This window comes from Numida meleagris, chromosome 10 (genome assembly GCF_002078875.1).
Source record: "Numida meleagris isolate 19003 breed g44 Domestic line chromosome 10, NumMel1.0, whole genome shotgun sequence".
NCBI classification, from domain to species: domain Eukaryota; kingdom Metazoa; phylum Chordata; class Aves; order Galliformes; family Numididae; genus Numida; species Numida meleagris.
In genome coordinates this window covers 10,240,659-10,265,758 of record NC_034418.1, presented here as the reverse complement: position 1 = coordinate 10,265,758, position 25,100 = coordinate 10,240,659, and the positions used below count along the sequence as shown (strand labels likewise).

Below are 25,100 nucleotides of genomic sequence, written 5' to 3'. Positions count from 1 at the left end.
ATGTGATGAGCTCTATATTGATACGTAAAATATATAGGTTTCTTCAAAAGTAATGCCTCCTGTTTGTTTCCTTGGAAACCACAACAAAGTACACCACATTAACACTACTTGATAGAGGAAATTCCCAGCTACAAAACATTATTTTTCAACATAGTCACCACCATTAGCTGTGTGTTTTTACCAGTGATAAACAAGAGCCTGTATGTTGTGCTTGTAGCAATCTGCACCAGCGGAGGTGACCCACTGATTCACAGCTGCTATGACAGTGTTGTTGCTAGGAAAATGTTGCCCACACAGTCCAGCTAATGTGCTCTCATCTACTCCTTGGACTCCAGAAATGTTAAGCAAGTGTCCAGGAATGTCAATGGGTGCAACCTTTTCTGCATGGAGAAATTCAGTTACACATCTTTGCTTCATGCTCAATTCCATGTCAGATGCCAGGTTTTCAGACTGCCCCTCTGCTGCCATCTGTCGGGCAACAAAATGTAATGGAATATTGGAGGAAAGGTTCAATCTCTACTGCCATAGCACCATCATCCACCTTGCCTCTCATGGACAAGCAGAATAAAAAAGGAGGCAGTAGTTTTGGAGCAGCCCTGTATTAATTTGTCAGGTGTAATTTCCTGTTCTTATTTCAGATAGGTCTTTTGTTTTATAAAGGTGAACGGCAACTCATCAAAAGGTTGCAGGAGGAGGCTGGTAATGCATTTTGAGAGGTGTGTCCAGGATGACTGAGGTACCTGTGAATGGGAATGGAAATGAGAATTTTTCTCAACATTGAAAACTAGTGTTATGTTGGACTCTAAAAGATCAGTGGTCAGAATAGAGCTGACTACTTGGCTGCTTCCTACCAGGATGTACCATGGTGTTGTTGTGGTTAATTGCTAATTCTTTGTCTTGTATGAAGTGTTGATTTTCGAGTTATGAAAGCTCTGACTTTCCATGCATCCATTTAGTGTCATGCAAAGGATTAATGGCACTTTAAGTGATGTGCTCAAATGGGAGAGAGCAATCTCTTGGGGACTTAATTTGCCTGACCATTTTCTTATTGTATTATGTCCTTTCATATCTGAGTGACTTGTGTAAATAAGTTCATTGTTCAAGTGGTCTTGCGCCATCTGCAGACATTTGCAAAATTTCTCTGAAATTTTGTGACAACTGCAGTAATCATCTAAGCCCTATGCAGCCACTTGCTTACTCTCTCTCTGTACAATGAGGAGGGAGATGGAAAGGTAAAATTGAGAAAACTGGGAAAACTTAATGGATTGAGATAAAGGCAGCTTAATAGATAAAGCAAAGTTGTTGTGCAAGCAAAACAAAACAGAATTGATTTGCTACATCCCATCGGCATGCAGATGTTTAGCTATTTCCTGGAGAGGAAGGCTTCGTCATGTATGACAGTTATTTGGGAAGACAAACACCGTGACATGGAATGTTCACCCCCTCCCACCCTGCCTTCCTCCTTTCCTCAAGCTTTTATTGCTCTGCATGTCTTACGGTTTGAAATATCTCTGTAGCTTAGACCTTTCTGTCACAAGATCACATATGTAACTAAATTTTTTAGGCTATTGGCAGGCTCTGGGTTGCATCAGAAATATACTGGGACAAGCTACAGAAGACTTCCTATTGAGCATCAGAATTGTGCTTCTACTGAGTATGAATTCTTGCCTTTGGCAGTAAGCTATACTGAATGCCTCAGAAGAGAATGAAAGGGAAAACCTTTCTCTAAGCAGGAAGCTAACTTTGAATGCAGAGCTAGTATGTGTAAATTTCTACCTCTCTTCCATTTGGTGCTTTGATTTACTTTCCCTTTGTCTTGACTGTCTCTGCTAGAATACTGTTAGTTATTCAATCCTTTGGAAAAACAAAACAAAACTGGTGTACACACCGATGTTTCTGTTTTATGGTAACTATCGTGAGACCTCACACATTTACGGTATTGAATAAGGTAAGAGGTACAGTGCCCTCTTATTCTAATGCTTGTTGAAGAACCATCTTTGATCAAAGTGAATGTTTGTTCTGAGATGCGTCAGTTGAAAGCTTTACGTCCTATTACTACTTTCTTCTTTTTTTTTTAAGGTAGTGGTAACACTTTCAGTTATTGTTTGCATCAAGGTATCCACCTGGAGAAATAAACTGTCTGGTATTGACTATCCATATTAACGGAACAAGAGCCTTTAATGCAGTTAAATACAGTTAATACAGTTGATGGTAGTGAAAAGTGACTTTGTCCCTTGTGAAATTGAGGCTTTGATCCTTTAACGTCTCGGTGGATCTTACCTTCTTGGCTGTGCTTTACCTTGTGGGCAAGTTTTCTGGGTTTGTGGAGAGAAACAATCATTGGGAAGAAGGATCTTAACATGATCTTCCTCAGAACATGTAAGCAGTGACACCTCAGGATTAATCCTGGTTCTACTGCCCAAATGTGTAGGTAGTGTGCTCTCCCTGGGGTGGATCCCATAATGCTTCTCCCAAGCAATTTCATCCTCCACCCAGGGGCTCTGCATAGCGCTTCTCTCCTTTTACCCTGTGACCGGCTTTCTCCTTAGCACAGATTCTGTGCCCTCCATGACATTCACTGTACTGATTTTTATGCACTTATCTTTAGGGACTACTGAATGAGGACATTTGTAGTGAGCCTGGATGCATTTTGTCTACCGAACTAAAATACAGTGGCTGTAGGTGCTAATTTCTACATTTTTTTTCCTGCAAAGCAATCCTGTAAAACGGTGTTTTGTGATGGTGTGTGGTCTTGATGAATTGGGAGAATGATGGAGAAAATTTGGTAAATGTCAACGAAGAGCAAAATTCTTTAGGCTTTTAATCTTAGTGAGTTCTCGCTTGATTTAGTCAAAATCTTCCCATATGCTGGTTACCAGCGAGATTTAACTCTGAAAACGTGAAGACTTGAGGGCCTGTCTGATTCACATGGGGGAGCAGTACTGGCCAAATGGGACCTTGGTTGAAACTTTAATTACAAGAAAGCAGTTTCAAAAAAAAAAAAAAAAAAAAATTAAAAAAGTCCTCCTTATCAACTTGTGTTGTTAGTCTAGTCAGGCTAAAAATTCTGCTTAATCTTAATAATTATTAAGAGTTCTTCATTTCTGTGAGATTTGTAGTGATGTTAAATAAATTACAAATTATTGAGGCAGTATATTAAAGGAGATCTAATCAAGATATCCAGAATATGGTGACATATTTAAAATCCCATAATATTTAAAGGAAAAAAAAAGAGGGAGTGAAGATACTTTATATACAATTAGTAGCAACATGATTAATAACCCTGGGCTCAGATTTGATGGATTCCTTTGAGGATTGAGGGTTTTTTCTCCTGCATCTCTGGGACCAAATGTATGCCTTAATTACCAATCAGTCAATGAAGGCAGAACTGAAGTGTGTACATATATATACTTGAATTGGCATTAGCATTTGTTCCACAAACTTGGATTTCTGAGGCTGAGTATCTCTGCAGATTTTGATTGCACTCAAAGAATTTGTATCCATGTTATGAACAGAGATTTTTCAAAGCTGGCAGACCTGTCTGGTTCATATTGTGATATTTGACACGTGTAAAACACACAAAAGGTAGGTGTTTAGCCAAATGAAAATGCAAGTTCTGAGAAGTTTTAGACCACTGAAAACTAGGCTTCGTAGTTTGCCAGGGCGATGTCGTTTCTGACCTGTCCTATTTCTTTATGGATGTTTGAGCAGGGGTAAGAGACTTGGATATGCCAGAAACAAAACCATGTGGTTTGAAACTCTTCTGGGATAAAATAGATAACTTGCAAGGCTACATAAACCTGAATCGAAGACAAGCGGAATAAGATATTTTTGAGATTCAAACATCCATATATTGCTAGATAGTGTGACATGTGAGTGGACAATAGTCTTAAACAGCAAGAAATGACAGTACTTGCCTACTTCTGTTCTGCTTCTTCAGTAAAAAGGGAGAATCAGTGCCTCCAAAGTCAGTTGGGTTGGGAAGCCTGGGGTTTTGGAAGATGTTACTCCAGGTGCTTTGCCTTATCAGATGCATCAGCAAGGAAACTTCTTTCTGAGCTACAGTTTTTTGGGAATAGGAGAATATGTTCAGAACCGGCCTTGGATATAATTTTGGATATTATGTTTTCTCGTGATTTCTCATGAGAAGTGAGGGAGAAACAGCTTCTTATGGAAGAGGGTAGGAAATGGATAAATGGCTTATACTAGTTGAGAGCTCTCTGGGCAAGTCAACCATCGAGAAGACAATCAGAAATGCATCTTCCATGGGAGAGGACAAGAGTTCGGCTAAGCTGCAACAATTTAATGGAATTCGTTTGTCACTAAGTTAAGTCACTACAAAGCACTTTAAATTAATTGGAATGTCCAGATACCAGTGAAAACCCATTCATTTACAAATCAGTTTAGTCAGACTGGTAACGCTTCTGAGTATGCATCACCTTCAGTGTGAGTTCAATTAGCCATCAGTGTCATTTGAATCAAAGATGACAACGTGATTTTATTATTATTGACTCTGCTGGTTGCTCCCATGCAGTCAGAGCTATGTGCAGCCTGGTTAGCTTGACTGGAACAAGTTGCCCCAACTAGTCATTTTTGTCATTGATCAAATTAACTTCTTGCTATCTTCACCCTTACCTTACTAAAATTCAAATTTAGCAAGATACTTTTGTGCATAACTTGGTTACACCAGAGCAACTGGATAGTGGTGGTCCAGTTAGCATTTAGGTGCGTTTAGGTAGATATCACAATGCTGTTTTGGAACAGGTAGTGCTGAAATAAAAAAAAGATACTGAACTTCTTAAAAAAACAACAACAACAAACACAAACAAACACTCTCTTCCCCCCCCAACATCATTTACTAGAATTTCACTGGCTATTTCATTTCTCTAATCAAATCTTCAGAGTTTCAGTATGCACATATTGTCCCTTTATCTAAAATTAGTTTTAGTTCTGCATGTGTTTGAGTGCATTCAGGTTGCAAGGTTTGGTCACATATAGCCAGGTTCTGTTTCTTATTCCAAATGACTGTTTTTGAATCTCCCTGAGAGAGAGCTCCAAGGTAAAGCACTTGATCACTACCTGCTTTCTGCACTCCATTGATTGTAATGTGTACCTGACATTCAATTTCAGTGGGATGATCTAATGAAGTTCTCAGACTTATTTCAGATAATATAAAATAATCTCATTTTGTGCAGAGATAAACATGGATAAATTGTCAGATTAATTACCTGTCTCATGTCTGCCACACTTCCTGTACTGCTTGAAATGGTCACTGTATGCATGATTTATGAAGACAATATCACCTTGAAGAGTATATATGCAGTGTCACTTGGGCAAGATTAATGTCTGTATGGGTTTCAGTGGAGAAATCTAATGTTAGAGCAAGAGGCTGCAATATTTATATAGTCTATCATACCATCTTCTATTGTTCAGATGTCGTGATTGTGACTTATTTGGTATTGTTTCCTTTTCTGATACAAAAGGATATATTACTGAAAAAAAATTGTGTTAAGACCCTTTTTGCTATAGATGAATCAAAAGCAAGGTTTTGATTTCAATAAATGCAATGCAGTGAAAAGCACTAATGATCACATCAGTGTGAAAAATGCTTTTTCTCAGCAACAGAAGTGGGGAGATGTACAGGTAAATTCTAGGTAATAACACCCCAGACCAGCCAGGTAACCTCAGTTAAACCTCATCATCATTAGGCCAAATCTCCCCGTTACCAGCCCTAAGCACTAGTATACTTGACTCTACTAGGTGTACGGGTGCTGTTGTGAATTGATTGTAGAAACAGTTCAGCTATTTGACCTTTCATAGGAATAGCTGAAATTGTGCCCTATGGTCTTTAGTGTGCATATCTATGCCTAGGCTGGCATCGCTGTCATGTGGCTCCTCCGTGGCTACATCATGATACCCAGAAAGGGTTATGCTGACTGAATGTAGGCTTGAAACAATGATAAAATAACTTTTTTCTTGTGATCATAATGTACATTAGTCTATATCCATGAATTCGAAGGTGAACTGTAGCCTGGAGCTTTCATTTGTTAGCCAAGGAGCCACCTCCACTAGTGTTTAATGGGTTGGGACAAGCTCTTATAATGCAGTTGCCTTAGGCCGTTGCTTCCCGAGCTGCTGCTCCCTCTACTTGAACTTAATCTTAACACCTTTTGCAGCTGGTGACATTACTTATGTTTGGATATGTTGAGAGGAAATTTCTTGTATTAAGTGAAAATAAATCTGGACAGGAATCCCAGATTGGGAAGAGAACTGCGGAAGAGTTGGATTGTGAAAGCCTCTTTCATTTTTCATAACTTGACAGCATAATTTTAAGCTCCAGGAAAAAATGATGACACTGCTAGAAAAGATCACGGATAGTCCTATAAAGCAGAATGTGAAACATAGGGCCAGCAGTACAGTAACAGATGAATTTAAACAGAAGAATTCAAGTCTCATACAAGGCAGGCATGTAATAGAAAAATTGATCACCACTGCAATTCTGTTGAATGTTTTCAGGTTTTTCTTTTTTCGTACTGGATTGCGAAACATGAAAAAGCTTGTTTATATGGCTGGGTAAAATGCAATGAAGTCTAAAATGCCTGGAAAATTACTTCTGAAGGCCTGCCTATTTGGCAGATGTTGGATATCTATGCTCCTTGCTACATGCAAATTAATTGTCTGATGAGTCATGTGTAGGAATAGAACTTCCAAAAGTGTTGTTTTTAAACTAATTATTTGGAGACATTCATCAAAACAGACAAGAAAATACTTTTTACAAGGCTGCATGTTTCTATTAGGTTAGTCATAAAGCAAACATGATTTTTATTCTCTGGCACGAGTCATAGTTAACTGTATCAATTGCTTCATAGTATACTATCCAAATAGCTTGTTGGCAATAAGCAAAGCTTAATCATGTTGTGTATCAGTATGTTCTACACTATCTTGTCCTTACTGCCCATGGATTTAATGCCTTCAAATACTTCATGACTTAATTGAAAAGTGGAACTGGTGTGTGTTTGCCATTCTTAAAACTTGAATCCAGTGTGTGTGTAGATACACATTTAATTTCTGATGCCTTTATTTGGATGGGTAGTTCTGAAAAATCTGGGGAAAAGGGACTTAGCAGTAACAAGTAAATCCCTAGTTTAGCTAAGTTCAAAACATAGATTTTACACTGACTGCAGCATATTCTTATAGCACTATTGTGCTGGGAACCATCTGAGAAGTTTGTAGGCTTGTCTGGTAGGTACCATTGCAGAAAGCCAGGAAAACTGCTCACCTTTCTTAACCAGCAGCTGCCTTCTTGGGAGGAAAAGTAATTACATGTATTGTGCCATGTGAAGCTTGGGACATTTCCCAGGTCATTGTTCAGTGTGCATGGGTACGTGCTGAGGTTTTGAAGTCACCACAAATAACAGCGCCAACCTGAAAATAAGCCCTTGAAGCAATGTGAGCTCAAACTGGCTGTGCTGTGACTTCTCTCTTGTGTTGTGCTCTGAAAACAAACTACTGCGGCATGCAGATGCTGTTGTTCTGGTACTGCTGGAATTAAAATGAATAGATCAGGCTGCGATTTGCATGGTAATGTTTATTTTCCAAGTGTTTGGCTGGACTGTGCCCAGCTACCAATGTGATTTCTTGCTGGAAGAAATTAACGCCTGTCAACTCAGTGATTCAAGGTCACCAGTATCAATAATAGGCGATGATAAATACAAGTAAGACAAAAAAAAAAAGCCTTTTCATTTTTTATCTGGAATTCCAGATACTGTTGCACTACCTGAGCTGGCCTAACTCATTAATTCATTTATTGCACAAAGAAACAAAGAACAACTATTTAAAAGGCAATGCATGTTTGATATTCCCTGTATTCTTTTTATAATTCTCTGTAGTTCTTATTTATCTCTTCACACATGTGGATTCTTACATTAACATCTTTCTTTTGATAGATACCTTGTAGCATGTAAAACCTTGTTTGCACAGATTCTCTTTTCTATGTGTGCTTCATATGCATATATATGTAAGTAGATAATTTTACATGCATTTATGTGGCAAGTGTGCTCATGCTGCTATTGTCAGTAATAGTGTTACCCCAATGGGAGAGGTAGCACAACGGAATTAAGCATTAATACACTGTGCTGTACAAACAGTCCATGTACGTGGATCTTTCTTACTCTGTCAAAACCAACAGCATTTGATCATTCAAAAAGCAGATTTCCTCAGTAAGTTACTCATCTCCCTGTATACAGCTTGCCATAAGCATACACATAACCTAAGCCTCTCTTTAAACAATGATTTGTTAGTCCAGATAAAATAAAACCCTCCCAAAGTCTTCATCTTCATTTGTCATTAAACATTTTATTCCTCTCACAGTTGTTAGCTTTTATTGCTGTAGTAAAGATTTTTAAGTAAAATAGATTTGGGGGCTGAGGGGTAGAATAAGCACCTGAACTTGACATAAGAAGTGCAATCTTGCTGTTTTTTTCCTACGTAGGCGGTGAATGCGTTGTGCAACTTCACCAAATAAGTCTTTCAGATGTAAACGTGACCATATGGCTCTATCAGTTTGTGTCTGTGTGTAGATCAAGCTGGAAAAAAAAGCAGGGTGAGGGAAGAGGAAATAGGAGAAAGTTAGGTCCTTGACGTGAATCTAGCTGGAAGATGAAGTTCTTTAATATTTCCCCTAGAGCTCTCTAACGCTAGCGAAGGGCTGAATACAAATGCTGTCTGGCTTTGCCTTGGCCACGTTATGGAACTAACCTCCACAACCACGAGGGCTCAGATCTTTATTATATCCTTTCCTCGTGTAGTGACCGTTTGTGGCTTCCTTAACTACATGCAAATTAACTGTACCAATTTGAGTGCCATCACTTTTTAGAGCACTCAGTGAAATGATAAGGATAACATAACTCAAGTTACTGGTGGTGTTCTTGATTATACGCACGCACACAAGCAAATAATAATCCCACCACTATCAGAATCAATGCTTTCCTCTACCTGCACTACGGAGGCCCCTAGTTTTGCCTCATCACCCCTCAGTGAGAGCTGCTGAGGGGAGCTCAGCCGCACCTGGCTGTTAGCAGAGCAGCCCAGTGAGTAGCCCCCAGCCTGCTTGGCACTAACAAAAAAAGTTAGTTCGCCTGAAAATCTGTTACCTGCCGTGTACATTGATTGGGCAGCTGAGCGGATGGAAGGCAGGGTGGGGGCTGCAGCAGCACACAGTGATGAGGAGCAGAAGGCAGATAGGGATGCAAACTGGCTTTGTGGAACAGTGGAAGTTGTTACCTTTCTAAAACTTTCTTAAACATCCAATTCTTTACTGAGCAAAAAATGTTTGTAGGAATAAAATTCTGACGTTAGTCATGTGGAGCATTCATCAGTAATCTTTCAATGCAAACTATTTTTAGACCATGACACTTCTCTATTAAAATTGAGAGCAACAAAAAAAAAAGTGGGATGCTTGTAGGGAAAGCAAGGTGTAAATAAATGCTTGTGCTGCATGAAACTATCTGTATAAATAATTATTTGGATCTGTAAATATAAAATGATTCAGAAAAAAACTTAGATATTTGTACACTTGTACAGTGCCAGTTCTGGTAAATTTTGATCTTGGTTGCAAAATACAGACTGTAAAAATTACTGAGGTGTTTAATTTCAACATTATTGTAGAATTTGAGACTTGTTCCAATATGGCCTTCCATCTTAACTGTTGAAGTTATTATTTATTTCAAATGCTTAATTTAAAGGACATGTAGACAAGGATACCACTTCCAGAGTAGGTGTGAAGGTGCAGTAGAAAGTCCAGTATCTATTCTCCCAAGAGATTTTTGCTAGAAAATGAATGTCTTTTCTATATAGAAAAGGAACAGCTGAATGACAACACTTAGAATATTTTCTGCCTGTGAAATCGAATCTAATTGTTACCGCAATAAACAAGTGCAAATAGTTTGCAGCAAAGAAAAGAACCATCCTGGTGGGCAGGAAGTTGCATTTCCTCCTGCTTGTTTCTATAAAGAAAAGATTTGATATTCTTGGTGACTATAAAGATTAAACCAGAGATTTATGTTAATGCAAAAGATTAAAAGAATCTTAATAACACGCATAAAGATGCAAATGTTCGCCTGCATTTTATCTGCTTGCAGATGAATATGCCATAAGGGAGATACTAAATGGGGAGAACGCATCCTCTCTCTGAATTGCAACATCTGGTTTAATACTGCACTCGCATGGTGACTGAGTATTAATTGTTTCACCAGTGTGTTTTTTGAACAGTCTGACGATTTCCTTTTTTTAACTTATGAGGAAATAATAATATATGACCAACTTCATACGTAGTCCCTGTTAGTGTGTGGCTTGGTGCATTGCAGATTTTGGTGAAAGACAGGTATTCCGTATTTTTTCTTGTAATTTCCAAAGACTTTTCCAACTAGTGAAGAACTTAAGCTCTACAGCAAAGGCGATATTTTACAGCTGTGTTCCCCCAATTCCAAACCATCGTTCCACTGTAAATACAAGCCACACCAGCATGGAAAATCATGTGCTTTATTTAGGAGCCCTGACATACAGTATTATTATACATGTATGTACATACACTTCATAAATGACTTGAAAAAGGAGGCATTTAAGGTGAAGGTGTAAACATCACTAACCACTTATGTTCTGTTTTGGATTTGTTTTCCTGTTCTTCGACCAATTCTTTACTAACAGACAAGTGTGTATAAACAGAAGCCGCCTGAATTTGGAATGAAACTCAACTGATATGGGAAGTGTCCCAGCACTCAAATCAATATAAATCTTCAAAAGGTTTTGAGTAGTTAAACATCAAATAATCCATATAGTAAAAGTCATAACTTCGTTGCCTTTGAGAGGGAGAAAGCTGTGCAAAGTACTGTTGGGTGATTTTAGTGGTAGTTCTTTCTTCATTGGAGTGCCTGTCTTTGAACTTCGGGAAAGTCAAATTTTGTGGAGCACCGATTAGGTGCAAGAAGAAGTTTGCATCTTCTTCCATACTTTCAAATTTCCCAACAAAGTCGTAATCTATTAGACATGGGCTGCAAAGCCTATTGACGTGATCCCAGTGGATGTCCATACCCACTGGCCTATGTACATCCAGGAGATATTGAATGAACTCTTTAAATTTGACTCCAGAGCCTGTCCTTAATGCTTCTTTGGTGGCATTGACACGGTACCTGGAAATGATGGCTTTTCCAAATACAGGATGATAGTAATTGTTTGGATGTTCAAACTTGTCCCGAAATGCAGATACCAGCTTTTCAAAGGGTTCGCGAATAAAAAGCATCTTTGTGTAGGTGTTGAGCCTGTGATAAATTCCTTTGCGATCAAACCCATCCAGCCTTTTTAGATAGTTTCCGTAGTGCACTGTGTTGTGTTGTATATCTTTTGTGGAAGAAGCCAGCCCATTGAGAACCATGAGCACCCGTTTCCAGTTTGAGCAGCCAGCTTTTGGTACTTCACAGTATAAAACTCTATATTTGTCTTCCACAAATATTCTAGAAACATGATAAGGAGTGATTATTCTTCTGTTATTACTCTTGTACTTAGAACAAGTTTCCTTCATTATTTGCTTTCTTTTGCTTTGTATCTGGTAGAGACTTTTCCATTTGTTATTTCTGTCCTCGGATTTAAGTGTGGGCAAGTTGAGAGTGGAGCTGTTCATGGAAATCAGAATTGGGCTCTTCTTAATTACAAACCTCCTCCTCCGTTTATGGAGCCTCACTGAATTGGTTTCCTCACCTTTCTCTTGATAATCTTTCATAAACGTTGTGCTGCTTTGCCTTCTGTCTGTGCTTTGAAGCTTGGAGGGCACGTTTTCAGATGGGTGTAACGAACCGCTCAGCTTTACTGTTGCTACTCCCTCTGCAGTATTTTTTCTTAATCTTCTATCCTGGTTATTGCTGGAAACGCAGTCCTGATGGAAAAATAGATGAAAGATGTTACTAAATGAGAGACTTATTTGTCACTATTAGCAGCTTGTGCAACATAACATAGATCTATTCGTGCAGCTCTGATTGCATTGCTGCAAGTCCTTGGTGCCTATGCTGTGCTGGTGACTTTTCTCTATGCTTACACCCAATCCGAAGGCTGAGATGAGCTTGAACTGGTAAATTCCAGTTCAGATTTGGGTTTCGCTATATGTTACTTGGTGCCTGTACCCAGATTTTGATAGACTTTTGTCTCAGATGTGCTGCTTTCAATTATTTTGGTGGAAATGTCAGCATATTTTTAGGACTTAGTTTTTCCAGACTGCCTGATGTCACACATCTGTTTCACGTTTTGTCCCCCACCCCTTTCTTTCAGTATGTTATCTTTGCGCAGAAGAAGATTGTTCCCAGAGTGAAGCCTTCCAGAGAAAGGAGGGTAATGGGGCTTGTGGAGTGAGGATGTAGAGGCCAAAAGGGTGGGAAGAAGGTAACAGAAAGGACTGCAGTGAGAAGACGGAGGCTTTATGGAGTGGAAAGGGGGGTGGTGAGAGCAGTATGAACGGGGACCTACAGGGAGCCTGCAGTGAGGTGAGCCTGGGGATCAGAGCAATTCTCACTTGATGAGAGGCAGCAAGTGATCAGAGTGAAGTTGTGACTGGGATTAGGGGAGCGAGAATGGAGTAAGCAAAGAGGGTCTCAGGATAAGGACTTTCTGGGACCCGCTCTCTTTCATTAGGTGGATCTTGCTGGTTAATATTCCTCTTGGCACACAGCCTGGGTGTGTTCTGCTGCTTCCTGCTTCTCAAAGGAGCTGAATTAAATCCCTGTCTACAAGTCTTTGCCTCTACAACTGAAATTATGTTCTGGATATAGTTGAACTCCTTGTCAGCCCTGTTTTGAGAAGTCATCTGAGAGCTGAGTGGCATGTGAACCACTAGAGAGTATTTCAATAGAGAAAGCAGATAAAGCTGAGGAGTGTATATTGTTTATCTAAAATATTTAATGGTTATTTAGATGTTTTATAAATTGTAAACTTCAGATTTTTCAGTCTCTATTTGCCCCCTAATAGTATTTAGGGGGCAAATATTTAGTATTTAGACTTCAAAAATATGATATCGGTGGAATTTTAAGGTATACACATGAGAAACAGAATTGGTGGAGTACCATGCAATTTGTTATGGCACTTTGTGCTGTAGAACTTGGGCTTCTAAAAAGCTTTTACTTTTCTGGCAGTGGTGGTATTGTCTCATGTGCAGACTGGAAAAGCAGCTGACGATTTGTCACACAAGATGCTACGTATTCAGCTGTCCAGAGTGATAGTTCTCTGTTCTTATCTTGGGAGTCTGCTTATAGCGGTCAAATGAGTATTGAAATTTTTGTCTAGGTAAAATACACAACGTGATACATTATTTCTAACTATTACCCTTCACATAGTGGCTGAAATTCGAATGTATTTGTTTGTGATGTCATTGAAATGTCATGTTTATCAGATTCAGACTTGCTAGATATTTACAGCGTGGTAACAAAGAACCTCCAGGTTTTGAGAAACTGTCACGATTTGAATGTGTTCTGTCAATGTAATGCTTCCTCCAGAAGGCCAGGCTGGAGTTACAGAGATGGAGGGATGTCACTGAGGTCTCACTGATTTCACTAGGCAGTGGCTTTTGGGTAGCAGCTGGCAGCAGCGCAGTTGTTCCTTTGCATACTTTGCACTTGGGCTTGAGCTGAAATTGAGCGGCTGCGGTGGGCCGTCACTGCTGCTGCCATTGTGCTGGCAGCCACTAGATGGAGGAATTTCACCAGGATTTTTCTCTAGCTTATTTTTAAGTGCCTCTCAAGACACTCCCTTGCACGGTGCAATTTCACACAATATTAATCGAAGTTTACAGTATCTTTTAGCAACATCCAGTCTAGGAAAAAAGCTCATAAAGCTAAAGTTGAGTAGGTTATAAAATTCATGTATTAAAAGGAAAATTTGCACTTAATAGTAAAGCTTTGATGCATATTTCCATTTCAGTGCTTCATCTCTAGTCTAGTGGTGTTATCTGAGCCATCTCTATTCTTACTCCAAACTCAGAACAGAGATACAATTCTCCTTATGTACTTCTGGAAACTTACTTTTTTTGGTTGCTGGAATCCCACGTTATATTTTATCCCTAAACAAAGAAAGAAATTACAGTCATTATTTAGTAAAAATAAATACACTTTAATTTTGCTTGACTTATTTCAGTGTGTGTCCTCTCAGTAACTACAGGGAGAACAGAAACATGTTGTTAGTACAATGATGCATTGACCTATGATGAATTGAAATTAATGTGTGTTTCATAGTAACAATACTCTTTTAAAGGACTCTTTATATATGTCAAAGCAATTGTGAAAGGAAGTAAATCTCATTGCCTCCTTTCTACAGATGGGGAAACTGAGATGGAGGAAGAGTGACTGCTTAACCTCAGCTAATAGGCCAGCAGAAGAACAAGAAACTCCTGATTGCCAGTTAGAGCTTTAAAAAATGCTGTTCTTTGTGTACTTACCTAAAGCTGCCTTAGAATTCTTTGTCTAAATTTTCCCAAACTTTGGGCACTAGGGTGCTTAATCACAACAGTAGTCTGCATTGAGTACTATCCTTTGCTGTAAAACCGAAGCAGTGCACAGTGGAGTTATGCGTAAGAAAGAACTGTGTTTTGCTAGATCTTCTGGCTTATATAGTGAAGTCTGCCTGAAAACGTAATGATAAAGATGTGAAAATCCTAGAAGAGAGGATCATCCTGTAAGAGATGTAGGCTCTCTTTGTTGTTCCTAACCTCTGCTAGTATGATAATAAAGGATGCATAATGGAAAACATTTCTTAATTACAAAATTAGTTCGGAGCTTTTCAGCGAATAACAACCAGCATTTGCTGTCAGTAGTTTCAGTTTAATAAATCTGCATTACAAAGCCACAACGTTTCAACAAGGACAATTACAGGTAAAGGCGCTGCAAGACACTGTAAGTGACAGCATCACTAGAATAGCTCAGTCTGGATTCATTTTCATTATGCTGTGAAAGCTCTTGCCTGCCTACTTATTCACACTTCAGTTAATTGCAGTTATAGCAGTTAGTCCAACTTATATAATCAATCATGGTGTTTTTTCCTTTTTTAAATCAAAACTACAAACTGGTGTTAATAGTAGTCAGAGTCAGATTGCTAAGGTTATTTCTGTGCTGTTAGAGCTCATCCTAGAGGTGCTTATCGCTTGTTTGATTCGTGTTTGAGTTTTAATTCTGCTGCAGCAATTTGTTAGCTGCAGCAGAAATGCTAAGTCATGGCTTGAACCAGTGATTGAGCACCTGGTGGGAAGGCAGGGCCAGCCCAGGGGAGCTCAGGTGCATGCAATGCACCCAAATGACCAAAAGGGGTGGATCCTGGATCCACCCCTTCCCAGACCTCATTTAAGGGTTGGTAGTGGAGGTGAGGGTATCTTGCTGGAGATCCCTGTGTACCTGAGGCCTTCTGAAGGTAAGCAGATTCTTTCCTTTTTTTCTGTGCCCATGGCTGTTGCGTTTGCACAAGTCCTCACTTGCTGCAGCCCGGGACTTTGCTACTCTGCTATCATTGCTGCACTTTCCGTTGCGTTACAGTGTTACATTAGTAATAAACTCAAGGTGGACTATTAAAAGCAAAGGGCGTATTACTTCTGCTTCATGAGAGGTAGGTTCCAGATCTCTTACATGCATCTTAAGCTTTTTTCCTAGCTTATTTGCAAAAATATTTAGCTGGAAAATAAATGAAGAAGATATATTCTAAGGAGAAAAAGAGCTAGCCGATAGCATCCTTGTCTGGGTTATGAAAGATTTAAACTGATTGTCTTGCACTAGGCTTTGTGTTACTAACTTGCTGTCCAGTCCAGTTCTTGATGCAGTCAATGTAAGGATCATCTATTTTCCATTCCTGTGTAGTGTTACAGAGCAATGAGGGTATGGACTCTGCTGTCCAATGAGAATTACAAAAATTGAGCAGCAGCACCTTGTATGTATTCATATTAGAGCCTGGATGATTGGGTTAAACCATAAATCAGTTCTGTTCGTCAGCAGATATAACCTCCTGCTTTCTTTGTAACCCTAGAGGCATAACTTTAAGCCACTTGAGCTAAATTTGTGTTGGCTGCTTGGCCTGTAGCCTAAGGCATCATTAATAAGGCTAGTTGGAGTAGCTGCCTAGCTCTTACTCTGGACTTTCTTATAGCAGTGTTTAAAATTAAATGCACTTTTCCTTACAAATTCATAATATTGTTACGATACCCCTTCTCTTGTAGGTAGAAACCATATGTGCCAAATACAGCTGTGAAAAATTAACACAGGGAAAAAAAATGTAGTTTGTAGGTTGGTTCTTTTGATTTCCGGAGTAAATTTAGTATAATGCACTTTATAACAATGTTATTACGAGAATTACTCACAATAGCTACCAGTTTCAATACCAGTTCTATTCCTTTAAGTATTTCATTTCTTTATTCTTTCTTTAAACTGGTTTGTGTGGTGTTAAATCATGCCTTGTTCTCTGTCACAGAGGTTTGGAGATTTACTTTGGTTGTTGATAATGCCAGAATTCATAGGTGAAGACTTAGGTATTTAAAGTATTTATCCTACTGTGAACAAGTGGTGCCTGTGAGTGTAATACAGAGAAAATGGTTGTGTAGCTGTCCCCAAAAGATAGGATTTTGAAGACATTATATCTTATTTTCCACTCTGTTTCCAGAAACACTTTGGGATTTTTCCCAAATGAAAACGTATAGGTGAGAAAGACTTGGTCACTTATCAGAAAAGTAAGCCCTTATTTTGGAGTGAATCAAATGCAAATATTTGAGCATTTACTGTGTCTAGATTGTAATGTAAGAGTTAGGGCAAGTTCTTGACAGGTTTGTTTAGTTATAATCATTTGTCCTGGCATCAGTGAGAACAGTGATAGTTCATAGCAAAATTACATCCTCAGTGTAATTACCCATAGAAGCCTGCACGTTCCTGCTATGAATAATAATGAAAAAAACAAGGTGCAAAGAGCAGCTATGGAACCTGTTTTTTTTTTACCTTTAATTATGAGTAATTATGTTTCTGTAGCATTATTTCATGAAGGTAGCTTGTTTTAGGGACAAATACCTTACACTCACATGCTGTGCTTTGAAAAACTACGAATAAATGCGGGTAGGTGATGAGTAATGCTTTTTGAAAATGATTCTTCACTTACCACTTTCACTCACTGCCATTAACATGTAATCAGAACAACAATTCACGTTCAATGTAAATGTTTGGTGAAGCACTTGCCAATCTCTTCAATGTTTTCTGAGTTGTGACTTCTAAGAGTTGGCTTATTCTAGCTATCTTTCTCATATACAGTCTGTCACTTCAAATTTAAAGGTACGTGAGGGGAAAAAACCTCTTATGTGCAGTGAATTCAGAGAAATCACATTGTATGGATCTACTCTGCTAATCAACCGTAAACTTAATGTTATGTTGCATCTTTGTGATCTTGGCAATAACATCTGAGAGCTAGTAAGAAACATGGATCATAATTTTTCTTTGCTGTAAATAAAAGGCTGTTGTCTGCTGTGCCGAGGTAGTTGGTGATCATTTGATGTTTGGTTCCAGACATGACAATGACCAACATCTCACTAGTGCTCAGACAGAGAAAGAATAGCCATGAGACAGAATCATTCTATCAATTGTACACTGTTAATGTCAGTTTTCATGGTGTTTTTTTCTCCTCCCCTCATGCAACCACGATTTTCCAGACTGAGCTTGATCTGCTTCTGTTGTCTTTCAAGAAATATGAGCCTTACGTTTCATCCAGTCCTACCATATAGTCAATCCCATTGTGAGCTTTTCTTTTTTTTAAAATGCTACGAGCAACACAATAAAATGGCCTTCATCTTCCCTGTGTAATATTATATGGCTTTGCCTCTCTGCCGTCTCCTCTATCTCTGCTTCAAGACCTAATTTTGGTTTGCCTTGAGTGGTGTTTTGCTCTGTTCTGAGACTGCACTACAGCTGAAATATTTTTTAATAAAAATGATAACTTCAAGTCTGCTTCTGTGACTCCTTCCCTTTAGTGGGCTTCTGTGAGCAGGAGATACTCGTTTGCTTCATCCTAACTGATTTTTGAAATACATATACTCTGGAGGGGCTGTTTATATCATTGCATGAACATCAGTGTCAAGTGTCCCATTCCCGTGTGCTTCAGTTTTATGTGCTTGCTCAGTGAAGACATCACATACTTAATCACAGAATCAATAGTGGATTAGTACTCGATTCTGATTAGTATGAAAAATCTTCAGTTACAAAAGGATTTTCCCCAGAATATTGGTCAGATGATTTTAAATTTCAGGGGGGGGGAAAAAAACCACAAAAAAGAAAAAAAAAAAAACGGAAAAAAAACTGTTAGTTTGAACTGTATATATAAAGTGCCTGTTCCTGATCGCAGTTTATTCCAGTATCTAATTGTTTACGTGTTTTAATTAAGTTACTTAAAGTGGAAAAATGTAATTGCTATTAGGTATGTAAAACCAAATAGTTCACAATAAAAAAATATTTTAAGTGTACATATTTGGAGTACTTTCTAACTACAGAAGCTTTGTTAGAAAATGATTCTATATTAAAATGGAGGCCTAATCAATCAGAAAAATACATGTGTATCTGTTTTAATTGTTTACTACACACATGTTTTGATATCTGAAACTCAAGTTTTTTCTCAAAAAATACGAAACAAGATGAACAACTGCCTCCCCCCCCAAAAAATAGAAAAAAGAAAACAAACCAACAACCCACCTTGGAAGTCACCATCTAAGCTACTTACAGAACAGCTCATTTTAGTAGAGGAAATTAATGAGGCAACATAAAGTAAGCTTAGCAAAACTGTAGGATATTTCAGTTATGTATCAACAAAGAAGTGAGTCCATATGGTGAAGCTACATAATGGAATGTTTTTTGAGTCCACAGGGAAGCTGTAGGTCTGCAGTGTCATTTCCCACAGAGGAGTTAAATTTTGAAGTGGATGTTTTGGTTAACTGATAGAATGCTGAGCCACTGTCAGAGCTAAATGCTTAGCGACAAGACAGGTACCACAGTGCTTTATGGAGAATTATGAAGTCATGTATTTCCAAGTCACTACAGTGTTTAACTTCAGCTCATGTTTAATTTTACATCAATTTTTGCAATGTTGAAGACAAGGCAAGTGAGTTTCTCTATATTGTCTATGAATAGGAAGGCACATGCAGGAAGTCCTCAAGTGCCCTGATACTTGCCCAAATCTGTCACTCTTGAGGTGAATGCAGTCTAACACTGTCTCCATAGCACCTTTTACTCTTACAGAACTTGTAACTGATTTGCCAAACTGATCTGATTTTGAGTTGTCATGTTTTGAATTCAAAACTCAAATACTGATTGTCTGAGACCCCCATATTAGCAGATGAATTTTACTCTGAATAATTTTAATCCAGACTTGTACAGTGATTTTATTTATCTTGAAGTAAAAACTAGATTAGATTTCTCCACTATGCTTAGCAGCTGAGATCATGATTCTTAAATCCATCTTTCTGACTTAAGGAAGCTGCAAACTTCTTAAACAGGTTTGATTGTTATTTCCTTTGCACAGAAAAAGATGGTCAGAATGTTTCCCTGGCTATTTCCCAGTCTCCAAAACAGCCCTTAGAAGCTCCAAGTACTTAGGTTTAACTCTGAGCAAATAAATTCCTACTCTACCAAGCTACTGAGTTAGGTTTTTTGTATTTTAATAAGCCTTCCTTCATGTGTGAGTTTCCTTGTAAATCAAAAAGCTCATTCTTCCTTAGTTGTCTGCTTTTTGTTTCAATCATAACATTGCCAAGCATGCTGTGTTTAGTAGTTCGAATGCAATGTATTTTAGATACTTTGAATACTTTCTTATAAGTGACTTGTTCTTAAGCAGTCGTGGTGAAATGGAATACTTCCTAAAAAAGATAGCCATCTTGTTTTCCACTCCACTAATCTAGTACTGTGCACAAACTGAATTGCTTCATATTGATCTCGTGCTTTGTACTGATCAGAGTCAGATTCAAAGTGGTAGGCATTGCATCTAAGTAGAACAGTTGCTTTGTATTGCTAGACCAGACAAATCTGGGGTTTCTCCATCCCATGGGCAGCAGACAGTATGGTGCCATGCTACATTTGTATCATGGCATATTTAAGATAGCAGTTTGTGTGCACTTTGAATGATTAAAGCACAATTACTCTGGCTTTTTGTGACTGAAATGACATTCCATCTTAATGAAGTTAGGGAGTCTCAAGACAGAAGTACTGCATATGAGGGAAGCTGTGCAATTCTGAAGGGCATACCCTGGAAATAATTAAAAGCATTAGGTTCATCCATCAGTTTCAACACGAAAAAATTACAAATTGCAGAGCCAAAGTAGGAGATCAGTACACACATTAAATGACTTTAAGACTTAAAGGACTTCTGTACTGTCAAAGAACTTGGTATTCTCAGTTCGTTTGTGGTAGCAGTAACCAATCTGGTGAATCAGAATTGAGCCAAGCCTCACATAGTTACCATTCTGAGGTACCATGCTTGCTGAGCTGTGGCTTCAACCAACTTGTCATTGATTCCTTCTTGATTTCTTAATTAACTCCCTTTTAGCTGGTGCTCCTGACATAATGCCCCTCTTGACATTTTGACTTGGGCCATCCTTTGTACATAGCCTTCTCTGCTTTTTCTGATAAGGGATTCTTGGAGTAAAGGATCATTGTATGAGGCTGGTACCCATCATTTCTAAATATGACAACCTTCTGAGTAATGTTTATACAATGCTTGCCAGGAACTTGGAGGAGATACCCAGGCTACCTTCCTGCTTTTCTGTTTTCTCAGAAGCTAAAATTATTCATTTGCATTCAGATTTTGTAATGAAGCTCTTTCACCTGTCTTCCACTTCTTTGAGTTCATTAGTTGGAGACCACTGTTCTGTTACTTACAACTGGAAAATCTGGATGCCTCTTTGTTTTGAAAGAGAACAATAGAACAGGTATGTGAACCCTTAGAGAGAAACATACTGCTATGGTTTTTTTCCCCAGATCATTCTTTTGTTCTAAAATACACTGCTTCCATCTCCTTGACTACCAATTATGTAACTTGCACTAGATCTGTATCCTTGATAGCTAGATAAAGCAAAGGAAAATGCACAGTCCCCTAGTATTGCAAGCTTAATTGAATGAATACAGGAAGCTGTTGCTTGTGAATTTATTATGAGGAAGGTACACTACTTGTTTACTTTGTTCTTTTTACTATTTAGCTATGATTATTAACAGATGAAATTTTCTGCCTGTAGTGGAAATGCTAAGTCATGGCTTGAACCAGTGATTGAGCACTTGGTGGGAAGGCAGGGCCAACCAGGGGGGCTCAGGTATGTGCAGTGTACCTGAGTGACTTGAAGGGGTGGAACCAGGATCCACCAGAGGATCAGGATCTAGGATCCTGAGGCCTTCTGTAGGTAAGCAGATTCTTTCCTTTGTTTCTGTCCCCACGGCTGTTGTATTTGAGCAAGTCCTCACTTGCTGCAGCCTAGGACTGTGCTACTCTGCTGTCATTGCTGTGCTTTCCATCGCATTACAGCATTATGCTAATTTAATTCGTCTTTGATGAGAATTCTACAAAGCAGAAAAGTGAAACTTGTGCTGTTACTTTGCCCATTCTTTCTACGGATCTGTCCCTGGGAATAGCATGGTTAGCACTGTTAGCTTTTAGGTACTGTCAGCAGTTATTTGCAATTTCTACTTAATACCATTCAGTTATTCTCCCTTCTTGTATTTAATACTTTTGCATAGCGATAGCCTTCATAGTATGACTTTGACAAGGACTTTACATTTTTTTTATGGGTTATTAAAATGTTAAAAACTAAGGTTTAACATGTAGCGCTGCGTTTACACTTATTGTCCTGTACAGAATATTCAGGTAACTGGAGGAGTTTCAGTGAATCTCAAGCAAGCACTATATGTAATTTGCAACTGTAGTGGAGAAAGGAGTTAACTGGACAAAATGGCTCTCCTAGGTTCAAGAAATTGTGTAAGTGGAACATTGAAGCTTCATTGGTCTTTCTAATGGAGAGACAGAAAAGTAAGGTAGAATTCTGGACTGCTGTCATTTCACTGTGGAGAAGCATTTCTTTGGGAGAGAAAGTGCAAATGGAAAGAGAAGGCTGCGCTCAGAGCTTAGAAGGTAGAGCTACGGAGACTGAGTGGCTAAATTCACTGATTTGATGGACTGACTAAGGATCAAATACCACAGATGTGAATCCAAATGCTGTATTGTGTTACAATCAATTCACTGAAACTGATGTTTTTTCCCCTTTTCCTGTTCTAATAGTTAATTACTGACAAGTCTTTCTAGTATGAGATCAGTGTACGGGTGTTTTTTGTTTTTAAAGTTAACATCCGTGACTTAAGTAAAAAATGTGATACAAGAGGGGTGTTATTTGGGTGGGCAATGATTTGTGATGTGAGAAACAAGCATACAAGCAGACAGTAGTTCTTGCAAAGCTGAGCATGAGAGGTTGAGATCTTTGCGGGGACTTCTATTCCTGACTAATGAACAGCTGAAAGGTAGTGCTGTTGGTCACCTCTCATTGGTGCTGAGTGAAAGAGTCCTACCACTCTCCACTTGGAGGATTTCCTTTATCTTGTTAAGGTGCTGATTTGTACTCAATTCCCATGCAGGTTTTAGTGACTGATTTGTTGAACTATTTCTTGGATTAATTTTAATATCATGAAGCAAAAGGAGAAAATGTCTTGTTTTTTTCCCTTTTGTTAAAAAAAACAATCAATGTAAAGCTAGAATAAATGGCTATTACTTCCAAAGTTTATCATATTTTCTGGAGAACTGGCTCATTGGCTATATACAATCAATCAAATATACTAGCTAGGAAAACAATTTGAGTACTCACTGGTAATTCAAGGAAAGTGGCAAGAAAGGTATACACATGCTGAAATTATTTGGGAATGATACATCCATCTCAACTTTGAAAGCATTATGTCTTGTTTCCGTGCTCGGTGATTCAGATCTTCACTTTCTTTCCAAAGTTTTGCATAAGTGAATGGTTAACTGTATTAGTCAACATCTTTCTCTTTATTCTTACCAGTCTCTGGTATGTTTAGTGAGCGTACGGAAATCTTTGGGGACAAATTCTCTACCAAAAGCAAGGGGAAGACAGGCTTTAGTGATATTTTGTTTTGGGAGTTGGTAGTGAAGTTCATCTTCCAAAACGTTATGCTTCTGTCCGCTTGCAGAGTTGTAATCACTCTCTGCATAGATTATGATTGTGTTCTACTTCACGTACCACGCTGAGGGGTTTGTCTTCAGCTGTGTGTTTCACTGGAAGTGTGTTATGTGGCAGCAAGTCACTTTTCACGTCCTTGAAAATAGTAGCAGTGCTTTTACCAAGAAATCAGAGGGGTGTGCTCAAAAGTAGCTGTAAGAAATGTATTTAAAACAAAGGAGTGGGAATAAACTCATTCCAACCCCAGAGGTTTCCAGTTTTAATACTGGGAAGCCCCTAGATCCTATATTGTTGTTTCAATAAATTTAATAAACTGATGATAACTAAATTGAAGAACAAATTAAGTGAATTGTTCTCAAGTCCAGTTAATAGAGGAACAAGCAACAGTGCTAATACCAAAGACGTTGGAGGATTTCAAGGTTACAGTACAAGATAACATAAAACTATCAAGTATCAGACATGAAGTGTGGCACCTATACCTGACAAAACAATGCAAACAGGTCTAAGAGGCAGTCAGGTATTGTTATTGTCTCTGCGGACCATAAGGCATATCATCAGACACTTCTCCATTAGGAAAGTAGCGGTTTGGTATTATGTTTTCTACTTGGCTATGTAGAAATCAATGAAGAATAGTGGTTAGATACCTGTGAGGAAGAACCTCACGTCTGGACAATTCATCAAATGTCTTCTTACCTTACTGAAAGGGATAGTGCTTGAGGACAGGAGGTTTCTTAAATGAAAGAGGAAGTTTCTTGTTCTGATGAATGGGATAGAACACACAAGCATGACTAGGTTCTAGTTCTTGTTGCCGGGAATGTCCCCACGTTAACCCAAGGAAACAGAATAAATTTATAGTAACTTGAGAAAAGGGTATCAAACAGGGAGAATGACTGAAAAGTCTCAGATTTTCTCAGTAAGATTTGAAATGAATGAAGAAACTCATTCGAGATAGAAATGGGAAAAACTCTACACAAATACTTGCTGTCATATAAGGACTGGTGACTCTCAATATGTTTCTACTCTTTTGTACTAGAGTGTGCTAAAAATGGGCATCTGTTGCTGAGTTTTTCTTAATGCTTCATATGACCTGCTTGAGTTGTACAGGTTCAAGTGCTTACAGAACATATGGTTTGAGCTTAATGAAGCATTATAACATGAGACCCTCTGGACCCATTTAGAAACAGTAGGGTTTAGAGGACAATTGCTCTGTTATCCACTGCTCACAACTCTTACAGTTAGGAACTGCTTAGCTCAAGATCTAATCTATCCACAGCTCGGTATCTGCACTGGAGGCCTTTGGTGCCTCTCTGCTGTACATTTCCCAGCACACCTCTACATCTACATTCTGGCCTTATTTTGCCTTCCCACACATGACTGAAAGCACTTTGGACAGTTGCATAGCAAGCTGCTGCCAAGGAGAGTAACTTTCTCCATTCACATGGTCTTTCTGTTCACTTTGCTGGTCACTACCTCTGCCAGATCACTGCTTTTGCCTTCCTTTCCCCAGCTGAAAGAGTAGTAAATGGGAAGATGCAGCAGTGGTATGGCAGTGTCCCTCAGGTATGTGGATGGGAAGTAGCCTTCTGTGGGGACTGGTAATTCTTCTTATCATCTCCACACTTGAATTGGCAAAGTTTATTTTTTAAAGGGATCACATCTGCTGTGGCAGGGAGAAAAGGAGAGGATTCTCTGTTTGGTCAACCTTCGACAGTTCCAAGAGATGCTATTTCTACCTGTTCAGCCCACTGGCTTCAGGAACTAGAAGGGCTTTGATATACTTGCCTCTCTCTGGCACTCTCTAAACCATCAGTAATGCCTGGAGTGAGAACTCCTCTGCCACTATAATGTCTTTAACTATGTTTTCTTTTCATGTATAATTGCAGTTCCTAAT

The 25,100-nt window shown here is 38.7% G+C and overlaps 1 protein-coding gene and 1 long non-coding RNA gene across 2 annotated transcripts in view; one reads left to right on the top strand and one right to left on the bottom strand.

Annotated features, from left to right (window-relative positions):
- The window catches only part of LOC110404474, a 171,084-nt gene that overhangs the window by 20,322 nt on the left and 125,662 nt on the right, over positions 1–25,100 (top strand). The gene's annotated exons all lie outside the window — the stretch shown is intronic.
- Positions 10,541–25,100, bottom strand: part of CHST8 (carbohydrate sulfotransferase 8) — a 131,030-nt gene continuing 116,470 nt past the window's right edge. Inside the window, exons 2-3 of the mRNA XM_021408809.1 lie at positions 14,058–14,095; positions 10,541–11,926 (exon numbers count right to left, since the gene is read on the bottom strand). Of these exons, the coding sequence (XP_021264484.1) occupies positions 10,781–11,926; positions 14,058–14,095 (1,184 nt within the window). The 3' untranslated portion in view covers positions 10,541–10,780. The remainder of the gene's footprint in view (positions 11,927–14,057; positions 14,096–25,100) is intronic.